Consider the following 17,150-nt stretch of genomic DNA (forward strand, 5'->3'; position numbering starts at 1 on the left):
GGAAAATTTCTTCCTGGGAAGGGTTGTCCAGCCCTGGCACGGCTGTGCCCATCCCTGTAGGACAATTCAGACATCGGGATTTCTCAGGAAGATTTGCACATCAAGCAAAGTTCAGGACTTTCCACCACTCATCACCTGAACCTGCTCACTGCAGCACCTCTGGCATCCCAGGATCTCCAAGAAATTCCCTGGCCAGCTCCACACAGAGAGTTTGGTTTATTTGTTGCTTACACAGCTCTGATTTCCACCCATTAACTCAGGTTTCAAAGCCAAACACAGGGGAAATGACACAACATCTGTGAGGGTCCCACAGCACAAGGTCCTCCCTCAGAACTCTCCAACATTTACACTAAATCTTTATTTCTGTACAAAAACTTGGACAATTTCCATTGCTCCCAAGGGAATTTGCATGACCTTTTTGCATGACCTCTTTACATAACCCATGAGTTGCCTACATATATACACACATTTATATTTGAAACAGAAAAATCCTTCCAGTTCTGAAGAATGAAGGTAAAAACCATCAGAACTGCAAATTTAATGACAAGAATTAACTGTCTTTATTGTCAATATTGTTGACTATTCTGTAGCTTTACATGTATTTCATCCCCATGTTATAATGAAAACATATTCAGAATAACTCAATACAGACTGTGCAATGAGAGTAGCGACAGTAATTTAAAAAGTGGTAATGGCATCAAGAAAGATTTAATTATTAAATTAATTTTAAATGTATTATTTAAAAAACAACAATGAAAGAGAACTCAGCAGTCTTAACTTTTATACACTTGAGAAAAAGAGCGAAAAGTAGCATTTTCTGTTAAAAAGCCTATTCACAATTCCATACACCAGGTGCAAAGGCCTAAGGAAAGCACAGTTGGGCTAAACCAGACAAAAATAATGTGTGAGAATGGTGGCTTCTCTTTTAATCACCTAATATTTAACTGGATCCCAAGGAAAACTAAAAGCAGTTTTCAGAAGTTATATCAAAGTCAAGGAATAATGGAGTTAAGAGGAACAGAGCCTGCCTTTAAGGCAGTTCCGCATTCCTTCACCTGCCACAAAAATGTCCCAGGAGAATCACGGAATCCCAGACTGGTTTGGGTTGGAAGGGACCTTAAAGATCCTTTAATTCCAACTCCTTGCCATGGCAGGGACATGTCCCCCTGTCCCAGGCTGCTCCCAGCCCTGTCCAGCCTGGCCTGGGACACTGCCAGGGACTCAGGGACAGCCACAGCTGCCCTGGGCGGGCAGAGCCCACCCAGCTGGGAAAAGTGTGTCCCAAAGGAAACAGCTCCAGCCAGCGCAGCTGAAAGCGGAGGTGGAAGGATCAGGAATGTGGAAAGGCATTTTGCCATCCCCTACACCATCCTAACGGGGCTTTGCTGCAATTCCTTATTCCTCAGAACTCCCAGAACTCCGTCCCCCTGGGCGTTATTTACAGGGAGCTTTTTCCATGGGATCACCCCACGGATGCAGCTCCTGCAGCTGGAGGGACCCAAGGGGGTTATTCCATGGGATTACCATGGATACAGCCCCTGCAGCTGGAGGGACCCAAGGGAGTTATTCCATGGGATCACCCTATGGATACAGCCCCTGCAGCTGGAGGGACCCAAGGGGGTTATTCCATGGATTCACCCCATGGATACAGCTCCTGCAGCTGGAGGGGACCCAAGGAGCCCCAGATCCCCACCCCGGGCGGGGGTGGCTGCAGAGCTGGGCAGGAACACCCTTTGCACGTTCCTGGGATCACCGAGGCTGGAAAAGCCCTCCAAGGTCCCCGAGTCCAGCCTGTGCCCGACCCTCCCTGGCACCCAGCCCCGAGCACTGAGTGCCACATCCAGCCCAGGAATACAAAACTGGGAATTTGATCTCCTGAGCCAGCTTTGGCTCCATCTCTTCTGCTGTTTAAGAAGTTTCCTGCAGCCCCCCAGCACTCACAGAGACCTGTGTGTGATATGTGGGTATGGAAGAGGGGCACGTCCCTGGGATTCAGCATTTCTGACAAGAAAACAACATTTCACACTCATTTTAATTCCCATTCTTGACACCAACCAGCACAGACTTATCACCAAACTTGCCCCAAACAAACCTCCCATCACAGGCTGGGCAGAACAGCACATTTCACCCCAAAAACACCTGAACAGCCCCAAAAACCTCAGCCCCAAAAACAGCTCAGAAATCACATATTTGCTTGAAAACTTTCACTGCAACTGCCACACACAAAGTTTAATGCAAACAGGCACATTTTGACAAGTGCTTTCAACTTAAAATCATAAATACTGGTAGGTTTTAAAGAATTAGCAGTTGACATCATCTATAAATGCATAAAAATGGTGGTACAGAGCTCCCCAGCCCAAATTTGTAGTTGCTCCGCTTCAACAAGAATTAAGAGAAGGGAACGAGTTCCCTTCAGCTGCATGAAAACCAGAGTTTGAAAGACAAAGTGGCAAAGGGGAAACAATTCAAGGAATGCTCTGATCAAATTTCACGGAAAAAAAGTTGCTTAATAGAATCCTGGTTTTCCTTTACTATAATAAATAGCTCTATAAAATGTTTAGGCTAAATGACTTTAATACCCATGCGTGAGTGCAGACACAGGAGTGCCCCAGCCGGGAGCTGCCAGCCCTCCCACGGCCTGGGGTTCATTTGAAGCCATCATTTTATACATTCTGAAATGCAATTTTCTCGCAGTTAGCCACGTCCTGGCTGCGTTTCTTTCAGGAAGATGACAAAGTCTGGAGAGAGAGACAAGTCCAAAGTCCAAGCGATCAAAGGAAACCCGAGCCCGCTGCGGGGATCGCTGCGGGCACACGCGGGTGTTCCTCTGTGAACAGCGCCGGGACACGGAACCGCAGCTGGGCAGAGCCGCTTTGTGTCCCGGGACTGCCGGGGAGCCTCAAGGGCAGCCCTGGGGCCGCGGCAGCTCCGGAGAGCGAGCCCGGCCCGGGGCCGCGGCAGCTCCGGAGAGCGAGCCCGGCCCGGGGCCGCGGCAGCTCCGGACAGCGAGCCCGGCCCGGGGCCGCGGCAGCTCCGGACAGCGAGCCCGGCCCGGGGCCGCGGCAGCTCCGGACAGCGAGCCCGGCCCGGGGCCGCTCCTCCCGCAGCGCGACAGCACCGCCCGGGGATGAGGAACATCCAGGGACACCGGGCACTGCCCGGGGATGAGGAACATCCAGGGACACCGGGCACGGGCACAGTGACACTGGGGCTGTCCCCACTCCTCGGTCACACACCCACCGCCCCCCAGCCTGAGCTGGTTTCATTTTTTAACCTCCCCACAAAATCCAGCTACTCTTGGCTCCCTTCAGTTAGACTGAGCTGAAGATGTCCAAGGAAGGATTCCCAACCTTCCAGGTAAAGCAGCTTTTTCTGGCATCGTCCAGTCTCAGCAGAGTTTTGTACATTTACAAATAGGAAAAGCTTAAAAACCCCACCCAGCTGTGTCCTTACCCAAAATCTGGCTTAAAAGGCTCAGGGTGGTAAAGTGACTCCACTGTGGATAAAGCTACAATAGAAAATTCACTGGTAAGGCCCTCTTAAGGCAAGGAGAGAATTCCTGCTCATGATTCTCACACGTGAAAGAAAAAGATACAGTGGCAGCCCCTTATAATTCATCATTTTTGGCCATTTAATGTATTCACCACAACAATATATTCAAGTCACATCTGCATTTATAACCAGGCCACATCTGGATCATCACACAAGTGCAAGGACATTTTCCCTCCTCAGTGCCACTCCCGGTGCCACGGGACCATCCCTGCCCTGCCCAGGGGCGCAGCACTCCCGGGCTGCTCAGCACATTCATCTCAATTAGCTGAAAACGACTTTTCAGCCCTAATTAATCTGACAGTGACAAACTTCGCGTTCCACCAGCCAGCAGGAAGGAACTGCTGCCACCAGGAGCTTTCCAAGGCCAAGGATTCCTGGATTGAGTTATTAGAACAGTCCCTTGACAGGAATTCCAGCCAACCACCCTGACACAAGGACAAATTCAGTATTTTCTGTCCCAAAGCAAACTCAGTGATGCCTGATAAATGGAAAAGTGCTTGGAGTGGCAGGGATAGGAGAACTGTAACAAATTTATCACAAATCCTGTTAAAACTTGGGTGTAGGGAGGGGAAAACCCACTCATTTCCACACACTGGGAGGCTTTCACAGATATGTATCTCTGTTTTAAGGGAGTGGGAATCGTAGCACAGGAAATAAAGCTGATTATGGAATTAGTTTTAGGCACTTGAGCTGCAGAGATGTGGAAGGTGCTCGTCAGGTGCATTTCCCATTCACACACCCACACAATGCTCAGCAGAGCAGCTACTCAGCCTCCCCAAAAGAAACAAACATTAAAAAATGAAACTGTTCACACTCCCCAAGTTTATTTTCCACCTCTCCTCACAATTAAAGACCTGTCTAATTCCCAGATGCCAGAAGCAGCACATTCCAGAGATGATTTACCAAACTGATGATTTTTAAACCCAAAGAAACATTTGAAGTACCAGATTATTGAAATACCACCTTTTTTTTTTGCTACTAAAATGCCAGTTTGCAGCATTACCTCAATAACCGTTTTAAAGGCCCCTCCTTTTTCCTAAGAATGAATTTCATGGAGAACAAAGGCAAAGCTGGAGCTTCAGCTGGAAGCCAAGGCAGCAGAACCCCGAGGGTGAAGGAGCAGCATCACACCCCGAGGTGATGGCTCAGGGCAAAACAATCCCTGCCCAAAAACCCCCAGTGGGAGCAGCACTGACACAAAGTTCCCTGGCTTCTCTGTGGACAGAGCTGGCAGAAAAATGGGAATTCCCCCACAGGGAAAAGAGAAAAGCTGTCAACAAGGAGCACTTACACAAAACACAAAGGGGTCTAGAGATCAAAAGCTTGACTGTTCTTCTCAGCGACTGAATTGAAAACATTTCTAAGTTCACAAACGAGCACTTCAAAGCACCAGCACAGCAAAAATTCCAGGTGAGAGTCTGGAATTGATCACAGAGCCTGGAATTGATCACAGCAACCATTCCAGGTGAGTCTGGAATTGATCACAGAGCCTGGAATTGATCACAGCAAATATTCCAGGTGAGTCTGGAATTGATCACAGAGCCTGGAATTGATCACAGCAAATATTCCAGGTGAGAGTCTGGAATTGATCACAGAGCCTGGAATTGATCACAGCAAATATTCCAGGTGAGTCTGGAATTCTCGCCTCTGCTGACAAACCCCACAGACTGAAAATCAGCACTTGAACCCCACATGCCCTGGACAACACCACAATGTGTCAGGAAACATCAGCCACCGCTGAATTGTGGCTACATCTGCGCTCAAAAATACAAAATACACAGCAAGCTCACAGTGCCCCACGACATGTTTGCAGTCAGGTTAACACTGGGTTGTTCACTGACCAACACACAGAAAACAAGTGAATGTTTGCCTTCTAAACCCCCCAGGGCACAGAAAAGCCTGTGTGACAGCCGGGCCTGAGGTGTGCAGGCACTCCCAGCCCTGCTGGGCTCTGTGGTCCCTGGGGAAACCAAACCAGGGAACCTCAGAGGCCACAGCGGGGGAAGCGGCACAGGGGGGAAAGAGTAAAAGCAACACAAGTGAGGAGTAAACACCGAGTATCTGCCCACAGCTGCAGCCACCACCACTCCTGCATCACCTGAGAGAGCTCCTACAAACACAGCCAAGCAGCAGAAATCCCACACTGCTCCTCCATGAGCACCAACAACTCCTCACCAACCAACCCCCAGCTCACCCCATCCGTGTGCACTTAGCCCAGGGAAGACATAAGACTCAAAAACCAAACTCTTGGGTTTAGAAGCAAGTCTGCTTTTTCTTTTTTTAGACTAGAAAATGTACAGTTCCATTTCATATGCAAGTGTGCACAGAGCTCGTTGCTTGTAGATACTGTCAGAGAAACTGAGAGAGTCTTTGCATTAAATTGTTAATTCTTCAAACATTGATACAATTTGCAATACACCAGTTAAATACCAAGATCTATGTGCATGCACTAGAGATACATGCATGTACACCTTAATGTTTAACAAAGACAGCAGATCTCCCAGCCAGGGAGCGTTGGAGATACCAAAAATAGATTAAAAAGTTAAATTCTTTACCTGCCTTTGTTAAGTACAGACTTTGAGATTGCCTCCCTCCTTTCCCCAGGATTTCCGTGCTCCCAGGGAGGCAGGTGGGCAGGAAGGCAGGAGCTGACCAGATTATCCCAGAACCAAAGAGAAGCACCTTAAAAAGTTCAAACTAAGCTTTAAAATGTCTTTAAAATGCCTTTTCCATCCTTACCAGACATGGGGCTGAGAAAGGGAAGAACATTTTAAACGGTTTTGTTTCATTTTGCTGAAGTCCCAATGCCTCTCCCACAGAAGAACCTGGCATTTCCAACCATCCCACTGCCTGGGTGCTGGGAAGTGGGAATTCTGCCCCCTCTGCCATCCCAGCAGGTGCCACAGCAGGGAAAGGTGGCCCTGGTGTTCTCACACTGCTTGGGGACCATGCAGGGAGTTCTGCTTTCCAGAAGTTCTGCCCTGGAAATTGTGAGGGCCACCTGGAGCTTTTCAAGTAGTGTCATCTGCTGTGTCCCCACCCAGTCCCCTCCACTGCATATTGGTACATCTGCACATTTTAATATCTGCACATTTTAATATCTGTACATTTTATGTAGCAAAGAGAGTTTTCCCTCTGAAAAATGCTTCATTAGAGTCTGACTTGTACAATTCCAGTGACACTTTCAAACCTACTTTTGTGCCTCTTCTTTGGTTAAGAAAAAAAAAGATACTTTTCCCTTTCTGACAGCTAAAGGTACTTCTGCCAGACCTGAATCAACCAGCAGAGCAGAGGAGAGCAGGGGGCAGGACCTGCAGCATCACCCAATCCAATGAGGACCACAACAAAAGAGGAAAATCCGTTTCATTTGAAACTCTTTGGCAAATTTGTTCTGTTTGCCAACCCTGGAATTGGACGCTCAACCCATGTGCCTCAATCCATTCCAGCCTCCTCCCTAATGAAAAAATCGTGTGGAAAAACAAGCGCTGGGCTGAGGAGAGGGTTTGTGTGTCAGGGTGTGGAGAGCCAGCGTGTGATTGACGTTACACGGACACAGAGGGACGGGGCCGGTGACAGCGGCCGTGTCACAGATTAGTACTGCTGCCAACATACTGATTCAGCTTCATACTGGTCTGAGCAGATTGCCTGGATTAATTAACCTAGGATTGAGGTATAAATATACACAAATATGTACAGTACACATACAGGAGAAGAGTTTTGCATTTGTAACATCGGCAACCTTAGGAATACTGGAGTCGATACCTACGCCGCTGATTCGCTCGCTGGTTTACTGCAACAACGAAGCCAACAACTTCCACTAGAGAGGGCTACGAGGGGATAACAAAACTCTAAATTCAAAGCTCCTTCCTTTTTCTTCATCCTCCCCACGCCCAAGGCCGGACTGCTCCGAGGGCAGCTCCAAAAGAAGGTTGGTCACAGCTTCGAGGAACCCGACCCAAGCGGAGCCCGCAGCGCTGCTCTGCTCTGGTGCCTGCTCCCAGCTCCTGTCCCTGTGTGTGTGTGCAGCTATTAGAAAATACAGTTGCCATCAGTTCGGTATAAATACATCCACCCCACCAATCTGCCACTGGAACAGCTCTGCTGCAGCAATGTCTGTGCAAAGAGGTCAGCAAAAATCATCTGATCTTCAGGCGGGACATCATCCACTCCAGGCCTTGGCACAGTCTGGGAACACAAGAGACAACGTTCAGGGAGAGCAGGCACTTCCCGGGTAACTCCAGAGGTAACCCACAGCATCAACTTAAACTCTTCCCAAGAACTCTGAATCGTTTCTGGAAACTCTGCACTCCCTACATCTTATTGTAGTGAGAGGTGAGAGAATTCAGATCCCAGCTCTTCAAGACATGAAGAGCTAATTAAGATTATTCTTAATGAACCAGATTTCAGTTTGCCCCCACCTCACCCCACCCTCATTAAGCCCAAATGGTGTCAAATCTTATCTCTGCGAGTGACTCTGTGGGTTTGATGTAAAGTTGGTGTTCTGAGCCCAAAAATCTTTTAAGTATCAAGATTATGAAGCTGTGAGGCCCTGGCACAGGTGCCCAGAGCAGCTGTGGCTGTCCCTGGATCCCTGGCAGTGCCCAAGGCCAGGCTGGACAGGGCTTGGAGCAGCCTGGGACCGTGGGAGGTGTCCCTGCCATGGCAGGGGCGGGATTGGGATGATTTTGGGATGATTTTAAGGTCCTTTCCAACCCAAACCATTCTGGGATTCTGTCACTCACAGACAGGGGAGGAATGTGTGTTAAACCCAAACACCACAATAACACCCCCAGAGTCATTCCAGAATCCCCTCCCGTGGACACAAATCCCTCTCACCCCTCTCCAGTGAGAGCACAGCAGGCCTGAATGTGCCACTGGTGATCCTTAATTGAAGTCAGCTTCAGGAACTGGGAGATCTCAGCTACTGTCATGCACTCCTTCACGTCCTGCTTGTTAGCAAAGATCAGCAACCCTGCTTTCTTCAGGTCCTGGGGGGAAAGGAGAGGAGGTGAGGACACAGCAGCCCTTGGAGGAGAAGGATGGGGCACCAAAGGGTGCCAAACTCAGCCAACAATCCTCCAGAACACAGTGGTGCAGGAAATCCTCTGGTCCAGCACACAAACAGCCAATTCTTGCCATGGGTGAGGAGTAAAAAACTCAGGACAACGTTCTGCTGACAGACCTGCAGGACATCCCCTGGTCCAGCACACAAACAGCCAATTCTTGCCATGGGTGAGGAGTAAAAAACTCAGGACAACGTTCTGCTGACAGACCTGCAGGACATCCTGTGGTCCAGCACACAAACAGCCAATTCTTGCCATGGATGAGCAGTAACAAACTCAGGACAACGTTCTGCTGTGCTCCACGAGGATCAGAGCCCTGTGCACCTCTGTACCTGAGCAGCACTGATAATCTGGGAACACTGACTCCAGGGAGAAGCTTGTTTTACCTCAAATTGCTTGGAATTACATCAGGGCAGGGGTGTATATGGAAAATCTTTCCCTTGGAAAGCAAAAGGTGTTGCCAGGAAGCCAGGCCAGCGCAGGCACTGAGCTGCCCATCAGGCACACTCCTGTTCACAAGCAGCAAAATTAATTCCCAAATAATCAACTGCTCCAGAAAATAGCTGGAACTGAGCAGCACAACTCAATTCTGCCTTAACAGCAGCTCCATGGAACCGGTTAGGAAAAAGAAAGGATTTTCAAGGAGCGAAGAAAAGCGATTTTAAATCAATATTTGACTTTCATTGCTGCTCTCTCCCAACGTCAGAGCCTGGGAACATCCTGCCAGGCAACAAAGGGCACATTCACTGCCAGGTGGCTCCCAAATCGCCTCCATTCTCCCTGGAATTCCAGAGTTTCCCGGCGGCAAAATCAGCTCGTTAACAACTTAATCTTCCTTTAGAGATGAGGAAACAGAAGATGCAGGTTTTTGCAACAGCCTGAAGGGTCCAGCTCTGAAATCCTAATCGTGGGCAGCAGCACCAAGCCCCTCTGTGCCACATTTAACACTCCACAGCCTGACCTGCTCTATTAGAATTTACTTTAGTAAAGATAATTTAAATTAAACATCAAAAAGTAAAAAAAAAAATTAAAAAAACATTAAAACTCAGAAAGATCCTATGCAAAGCCCCTGTTTTTCCTCAAAGGAAATCCATAGGCAGGCTGTGCCCTTCCTGCAGGCTCCCAGACTGTGCCTATAAGTTAAATATAGATGTAATATTTTAGGCTATCATGCCATCATTTTTATGCACATTTTTTTTAAATTCTGACACTTAAATTTGGGAGCTGGGTGTCAGCTCACACACCCTGATCCAGTTTGCATTCAGGTCATGCCACAGGTGCTGCCTGGCTTTTACACCAGCCCAGCTCAGGTTTAGACCTGAGCCAGGGCTCAGGTTTAAGGAGGGTCTCAACAATTTAGCGATTTCCACTCTGGAATTCCAAACACCCACAGAGCAGTGGCTGCTCCAGCTTCCTTCAGCTTTAGAGCTGGGTGCTCTAGCACACGTTGTAAAGGTTGTAAAACCTCAGGCAACCATGAAGATATCAAAAATCATTATTAAATTATTGCAGGAAACCATGGGGCTTTAAAGGCTCTAATTCAGATATTAAAATGGATTCAAGTATAAAACCCACAGATGTCTCTGACAGTCCCAACTGCTGTTTCACTGGAGCACTCTGACAGGCTACTTCTGTAATTTAGTATTAATTAACAGCTTTGCTGGGAGTTTCACAAAAGGCAGTTCAGGGTGTAAATGTGCTTCCCTTGACGTGTATCAGCCAGATAATTAAAACAACGATTAAAATAAAGATTAAAGACACTGTTTGCACTCACCTCGTGTGCTAACATTTTGTACAGCTCTTCTTTAGTCACAGAAATTCTCTCTCTGTCTGTGCTGTCCACCACGACTATCACAAACTGCAAAAGACAGAGCAGTAAGGCAGAGAAACTCTTGCAGTTCCCACTCCCAGCCCATTATTTATCCAGCTGGATTATCAGACACCATCCCTGCTCCCAAACCCTCCCTAAAACCCCAGCAATCCCACATTATTATGGGATTATTCACAGCCTCTGCTGTGCTTTGGGAATAAATGCAGCTCTAACACAACTTTTCACTTTCTGTTCTCCATTTTTCAGTGAAAAATTCATATTGAAAGCAACCAAATTCTCTGTGATCCCAGACCTGGTTTTGTTCTTTTGGTTTTGGTGTAACTGAGGCTCCACACAGACCCCTCAGATCATCTGCAGCCTTAAAACAAAGTGCACCAGCTTTGTCTGGGTCAAGAACTAACATGCAAATGGATATTTGCACGGGATTAAAGAAGTCCTGAAGCTCCAAACTCCAAGAACTCACTCCCAGCTTCATTCAGGCTGGGAAAGAACTTTAAGGAATCACAGCACCTCATCGGGATGAACTGGAGAACAAAGGTAATTATGGTGACCATTGTATTTAACCATACAAAATGTTATTTATAGAATATAAATTATATAATAATAATAACGGTATTTAAATAGTATTTGATAACACATAGGAAACCTTGATTTAAAGCATTATTTTAATGAAGCTGTGTGCTATATACATATATATTTTATTTACTTTTTTTTATGTGTATGTGTGCGTACTGCAACTGCAGCTCTAAAGGGTTCTGCAGACTCCTGAGGGTGTTTAAGCTGAGGGCAGGAGCCTGTGGGACAGAGCTGTTCTGAGGAAAACTCCTGGGTGTCAGGCAGGATTTGGAGTGACAGCAAGGGGGGACTGCAATTCCAGGTGCACTGAGAGTCACAAAGCCCAGCCCCAAACCGTGCCCAGAGGTGCCAGTGCCAGCCCCAGAATGTGCCCAGAGGTGCCAATGCCAGCCCCAAACCGTGCCCAGAGGTGCCAGTGCCAGCCCCAAACCGTGCCCAGAGGTGCCAGTGCCAGCCCCAAACCGTGCCCAGAGGTGCCAGTGCCAGCCCCAAACCGTGCCCAGAGGTGCCAGTGCCAGCCCCAAACCGTGCCCAGAGGTGCCAGTGCCAGCCCCAAACCGTGCCCAGAGGTGCCAGTGCCAGCCCCAGAATGTGCCCAGAGGTGCCAATGCCAGCCCCAAACCGTGCCCAGAGCTGCCAGTGCCAGCCCCAAACCGTGCCCAGAGGTGCCAGTGCCAGCCCCACGGCGCTGCCCAAGGCCCAGTGCCAGCCCCACGGCGCTGCCAGAGGTGCCAGCAGCGCTCACCTCGGTGTTGGTGTAGTAGGTGTTCCAGGAGGAGCGCAGGGACTCCTGGCCCCCGATGTCCCACATCAGGAAGCGCGTGTTGTTCACCACGATCTCCTCCACGTTGCTGCCGATGGTGGGAGAGGTGTGAACCACCTCGTTCATGGAGCTGCAGGGGAACAGGGACACGCCAGTCACCACAGGGAGCTGCCCCTCAGGGGTACTCCCAGAGAAGGAACCCCAGCAAACTCTCCCTGCGCAGCCAAGACAGGGTTTGAGGGTGGAAAGTGCAGAAATGTAAATAAAAACAGCAATAAAAAGGATTCAGCGAACTATATAATAATCAAATTATAGAGCTGAGAGAGCACTCGTGAACAAAATGTGTTATAATTAATTAAATCATGGAGCTGAGAGAATTTTTGCTTCAGAAGCTTTTGGGAGCTCTCAGCTCTTCTTTCTCCAGGCCCATTTTGGCTCACATGGGACAGTGCAGTTGTTTTGCTTCAAGAATGTGGTTAAGCCACAAGATTTCCAAAGTTTCAGGAAAACAACAACTCATCCTCCAGCTCCTCCAGAAGCACTTCACCCACTCCGTCCCGGGGCAGGCCACTAAAACCAAATCTTCTTCACAGTGCTTTATGTCCTAACTTCCTCCTCCTCTCCCCTCAGCACAGTCCAATACACAACTTTTTGGAGACAAATGCAGCCATTAAATATTTCAAATGTATTGTTTAGAGATAAGTGAGTGTGACTTTGCCACTAAGAACACCGCTGTCACGTCAAACAACCAAATGTGTGCTCTGGATTCTCCTGAAGTTCAGCCTAGTTAAACTCTACTGTAACAGGCAAAAAAATCAGGAGTAGCTCCAAGGCAAACCATCTGTGTTCAAAAGAACTTAATTATTTTTTCTTCTGATCATCTTGATACAGCTTTTCATTTTGTATGAACCTTTTTGAAGTTCCAGCAGAGCTTTTAGTTACAGTGACAGCAATTTGAGACTTGTAATGGTGCTGGAATATTTCCTGAAGAGGATACAGAGAGCCAAGGAGATAAAGGGACGGTGCAGTGCTCTGAAAAGCAAACCCTGGGCCAGTGCAAGGAGAGCTGAGGATGAGAATGGGAGAAAAGGAAGTGTCTGGAAGGGGAAAAATGGAATCTGCAAAGATTGGGTAGAGCCAAGGAGAAGTAAGGCAAGAGAAGAAGAGAGCTGGGAAAGTCCTGTGGAGTTAAAGTGGGTACAAAGAAAAAGGAGACAGAGAGATCTGTATGAGAGGGAAAAGAAAACACTGAAACTGCAGAAATAAGGGGAAGAACTGCGAGACATTTGCAGAGGAAGTGGATTACAAAGCACCGAGGATGGCCCTCAGCTGCAGCAGTTCCCAGCCTAAAGAAATACCCTTCATTCTGTTGGTGCTTTTTAACATCTCTCACTCCCTCTGTAAATCACCTTCACCCTCTCACCCTCCCTGCAGCGTGGCAGGGCACGAGCAGCCAGCAATGTTTTGGAAAAGGCAAAGCAGGTTGGAATGTGACAAACCCCAACCACTTCCAGAAGGCCAATTTTAAATGTGGGATTGGAGCAGCATGGCCACATCATTTCACAGGAATTATTTCTGACTCAGGAACACTCCTCAGTGCCACAGCACGTGGGAAAGGCCAATCTGTCCCCAGCACAAACAGACCTTGAGCTGCTTGTGCCACCCAGCAGCTTGTGGGCCTGTGGACAGACTGGTGTCCTCTTATCAAACTGCAGCTGAGGAACTGAGATATGGAGCTCATTCAAACTCCACGGACAGCAGGAGCAAGGTTAATGCACAACAAGCACAGATCAATGCTGCTGCTGAAGGCAGGTGGTGCAGGACAGCACGGAGATGTTGTCCTGGGTTTGTGCTGCTATCAGCCTTCCTCCTTCATCCCATCCCACAAACCACACCTAAATAATCTCAGCTCTGGGACACAAGGCACAGCAGGCAGAGGTGCTTTGCCACTCACAGAATGAGTTGTCTGCAGTTTAAATCTGTGGCGTGGAGCAGTTTTGCAACAGAGTCCCGTGGCCAGCACTCACTACAATTTTATGGGGCTGGCAAGGAGCCGAGGCCGTGACACCAAGGGCGGGCGGGAGTGCGTGCTAACAGCAGGTGATGTGACCCAAAACCCTCTGAACAAAACCTCATTCATGCAGCAGGCACACAGAGCCCTCTCCAAACTGCAGCCACCCGCTGCCACCTGGAGAGCTCTGAGTGAAACCACCCAGGGCCAGTAACACACCTGGACTGTCCCCAGCGTCCCCGCGGGTCCTACTTACAATTGGTACAGAATGGTCGTCTTCCCTGCATTGTCCAGCCCCACAATGATCACCTTGTGCTCTGCAAGGAAAACAGCGCTGGTAAGTCACAGCTGCTGGGGCTGCAGCAAGGTGAGTGCCACGTTTGCCACCGGTCTCCTGAGCCAACAGTGCCCAGCTCCAGGTGCTGTGGCCAGGTGTGTTTGTGGGCCAGCCCAGGAAGTTTGTGCGGGCAGGCGCTGCTCTGGGCAGGGAAGGGACTGGCAATTTCACCCCTCCACAGGAACCATTCCTGAAAGATTCCAGAAGGATGTTTTCCATCTCTGACTGCAGGCAGGGACCCTCTCCCAGGCTCCTGCAGGGTTCTGCAGCCTGTATCAAACTCCATCTCCCCAGCCACGACAGCTCTCAGCTCCACTTTCCCTTCACCCAGGCAGTGTCTTGATGTTTTTGCAAAGAATGGGCAAAGCCCTGACCAGGCTGGTTTGCAGTGGGATCCCTGTGCCCTCCTTTCCCCTGGGGAACAGAGGTGACCCCAAACAGTTCACAGGACACATTCACCCAGCTTGTCTTGGACCAGTCACCAGGTGCTCCACAAGCCACCCCTGACATTGTGGGGCTCAGTGCCCCAATCCATTCTTGCTTCCCTTCAGCACCTCCTCTCCTGTGCATCACAGCAGTGACTGGGAACTCCACAACTGGCGGTGTCAAGCACATCCAAATTTACCATTTCCAGTTTGGGTGAGCACAGCCAGCTCTCAGCTCTGTTACACAACTTCCACTTGCACAACCAAGCACGACGAGTCAAGTAAAAGCTTGGTGAGAAGGGGGCTTCTGCCCTCCTTCCCTGTGTTCCTCAAGGGCAACAAAAAGCCATTAAAAACATGCCCAAACTTCAGAAAAAGAGATCAACCCCTGCCAGCAACTCACACTGATTTATCCCAGAGCAGAGGGAGGGGACAGGGGTCAGGTAAGTGGGGGTTTCTCAGGTCTGATTTTATCAATATTGTGTGGTTTTGCAGAGTTGTCTTTTTATGCCATCCAGTACAAATTCCAGCTTGAATAACTTTGCATAACTGCACAATATTGTAAAAGTGTCTGCTTACCTGACCCCACATAACTAGGAACTTTTGTTTCAGGTGGGATGCTGCCAGCATAGTGGATGTTAGGAAATCGGTTGGAACAGAAGGTCTGAGGTGGGGCTGGATGCTACAAGACAAAAATATTTTGTTGTATTTGCACTACATATTAATGGGGACATAACCGGGATATTCAGTGAGCAGGTGTGAGAGCACTGAGGTTCACTCAGAATCAAATTCCACAGACTTTGGAAACATGGAAACATGGAAACAAGCATCAGCAGGTGTTCTGCAGTTAAAGTTACAACTCTCATGAACACCTTGCTGTAAGGGGACAGACAGGTGTTAAAAATGCCAGAATCCCGGCATGGTTTGGGTTGGAAGGGAAATGAAGAATCATCCAGTGCCACCTCCTGCCTTGGGCAGGGACACCTTCCACTACCCCAGGGTGCTGCAAGCCCCGGTGTCCAACCTGGCCTGGGACATTCCAGGGATCCAGGGGCAGCCACAACTGAAGCTATAAATAACATTTTACTCCATGAAAGAGCCACATATCGAGGTTTGCCACTTAAACCCTCACTCTGCCAACAGCCAGGCGAACCCACCCGCCGCGCCACGGCCGCGCTCCTCTGGCACACGTTAATAATTTAACAGGCGGCTGTCAGGAAATGAGCATTCCAGTAATTGAAAGAAAGGGGGGAAAAGGCTGAAGCCCCGACTTCCAGGAGCCCTGGCGGCCGCCCCGGAGCGGTGTGGGTCCCTCCCGGATCGCCCCCGGGCCTCACCCTGGTGGTTGAAGAGCCTCCATATCCTGGTGAAGAGGATCCCCATCCTCGGCCGGGCGCTCCGGGCCTCGCCGGCCGCGGCTCTGCGGGGCCGCGGGCGCTCAGGGCCCGGCGCAGCGCCCCGAGAGCCGGCTGGGGCCGCGCCGGGGCCGCTGCCGCTCGGACATCGCCGCGGGGTCGGGCCGGGGCCGGGGCTGGGGGTAGGGAGCGGTACCGGGGCGGCGGCGGCAGCAGCGGCGGCGGGAGCGGAGCAGCGCCCGCGGCCGCCTCACGGACGGGCCGGGCCGGGCCGGGCGCGCTGCGCTGACGCGCGGGGGCGGCACCGCGGCCGCCATTACACGGCACCGCCTCAGCGCGCCCGGCAGCGCGGGCCGCGGGACCGCGGGGCAACGGCGGGAGCGAGCCCGGAGCTCCGAGGGGTTTGGGCGTGAGGGAGCCCGGAGCTCCGAGGGGGAGGGAGCCCGGAGCTCCGAGGGGTTTGGGCGTGAGGGAGCCCGGAGCTCCGAGGGGGAGGGAGCCCGGAGCTCCGAGGGGTTTGGGCGTGAGGGAGCCCATCCGTGCCCACCCCGCTACCACGGGCGCCTCCCGTTTCACAGCTGCTCCCAGCAGTCGTGCCGGGGCCTTGCCGCCCTCACAGCGAGGGATTTCTCCCCAGTACCGACATCACCCCCTCCCCTCAGATGTAACCATTCCCTGTGTCCTGTCTCTCCATCCCTTGTCCCCAGTCCCTCCCCAACTCTCCTGGAGCCCCTTTTAGGCCCTGAAGGTGGTTTGCCCGGAGCCTTCCCCAGTGAACAGCCCCAGTCCTCCCAGCCTGGCTGCAGTTTATGAGGAAACTCCATTCACTTTGCCCTGCTTGGTGCTCTGAGGAAAACTTGGGAATAACGTGGGTGAAGTTGCTCCTGAGCAGCGGAGAGTGAGTTTGCATAAGGGCACTTTTGGCACTCTAAGATCTGCTGAGAGCCTTCTCTTCTCTGAGATAAATTTCTCTGTCCAAGCCCTCCACTGAATTTAAATCCTCAGGGAGTTGAAAATCCCAGGCAATAATTAGGTTGTGCACAGCCTGAGACAAGACGTGGGGTGTTTGCCCTCTCCCTTGTCCCGTCCTGACCCGATTCCTTCCCCTGCCATGGCAGGGACACCTTCCACTGTCCCAGGGTGCTCCAAGCCCTGTCCAGCCTGGCCTTGGACACTTCTAGGGATGGGACATGAAATCTCCTTTCTTATTCCAGAGGTTTTTCATCTTTCCTTCAAG

The 17,150-nt window shown here is 50.2% G+C and overlaps 2 protein-coding genes across 4 annotated transcripts; one reads left to right on the plus strand and one right to left on the minus strand.

The window, feature by feature from the left end:
* Positions 1–204: 204 nt before the first annotated feature.
* LOC134552402 (uncharacterized) lies at positions 205–5,651 on the plus strand. 3 transcript variants are annotated; one of them, XM_063401047.1, is made up of 2 exons: positions 205–5,123; positions 5,179–5,651. In XM_063401047.1, the coding sequence occupies exon 1, from the start codon at positions 901–903 to the stop codon at positions 2,251–2,253; it is 1,353 nt and encodes a 450-aa protein (XP_063257117.1). In that variant the 5' UTR covers positions 205–900; the 3' UTR covers positions 2,254–5,123; positions 5,179–5,651. The 3 variants fall into 3 exon arrangements, with proteins under 3 accessions (XP_063257117.1, XP_063257119.1, XP_063257120.1); XM_063401049.1 differs by having other exon boundaries at positions 205–5,017; positions 5,071–5,651; XM_063401050.1 differs by having other exon boundaries at positions 205–5,017; positions 5,124–5,651.
* A 974-nt stretch (positions 5,652–6,625) lies between these two features.
* Positions 6,626–16,161, minus strand: ARL5A (ADP ribosylation factor like GTPase 5A). Its single transcript, XM_063401051.1, has 6 exons — positions 15,896–16,161; positions 14,053–14,113; positions 11,768–11,915; positions 10,390–10,473; positions 8,389–8,540; positions 6,626–7,737 (listed from the first exon to the last, which is right to left on the minus strand). Exons 1-6 carry the CDS (start codon positions 15,939–15,941, stop codon positions 7,689–7,691), a joined length of 540 nt encoding a protein of 179 aa, XP_063257121.1. The 5' UTR covers positions 15,942–16,161; the 3' UTR covers positions 6,626–7,688.
* Between the last annotated feature and the right edge of the window lie 989 nt (positions 16,162–17,150).

This window comes from Prinia subflava, chromosome 6 (assembly GCF_021018805.1).
Source record: "Prinia subflava isolate CZ2003 ecotype Zambia chromosome 6, Cam_Psub_1.2, whole genome shotgun sequence".
In the NCBI taxonomy this organism is placed as follows: Eukaryota; Metazoa; Chordata; class Aves; order Passeriformes; family Cisticolidae; genus Prinia; species Prinia subflava.

Bases quoted from the DNA above. Each gene is read 5' to 3' on its own strand.
- LOC134552402 (XM_063401047.1), top strand. From the start codon at position 901: ATGTGTGAGAATGGTGGCTTCTCTTTTAATCACCTAATATTTAACTGG.
- ARL5A (XM_063401051.1), bottom strand. From the start codon at position 15,941: ATGGGGATCCTCTTCACCAGGATATGGAGGCTCTTCAACCACCAGG. The intron at 11,916-14,052 runs GTAAGTAGGACC...GTTCCCCTGCAG, and splicing joins ACGACCATTCTGTACCAATT to CTCCATGAACGAGGTGGTTC. The intron at 8,541-10,389 runs GTGAGTGCAAAC...CTTTCCCCCCAG, and splicing joins ACAAAATGTTAGCACACGAG to GACCTGAAGAAAGCAGGGTT.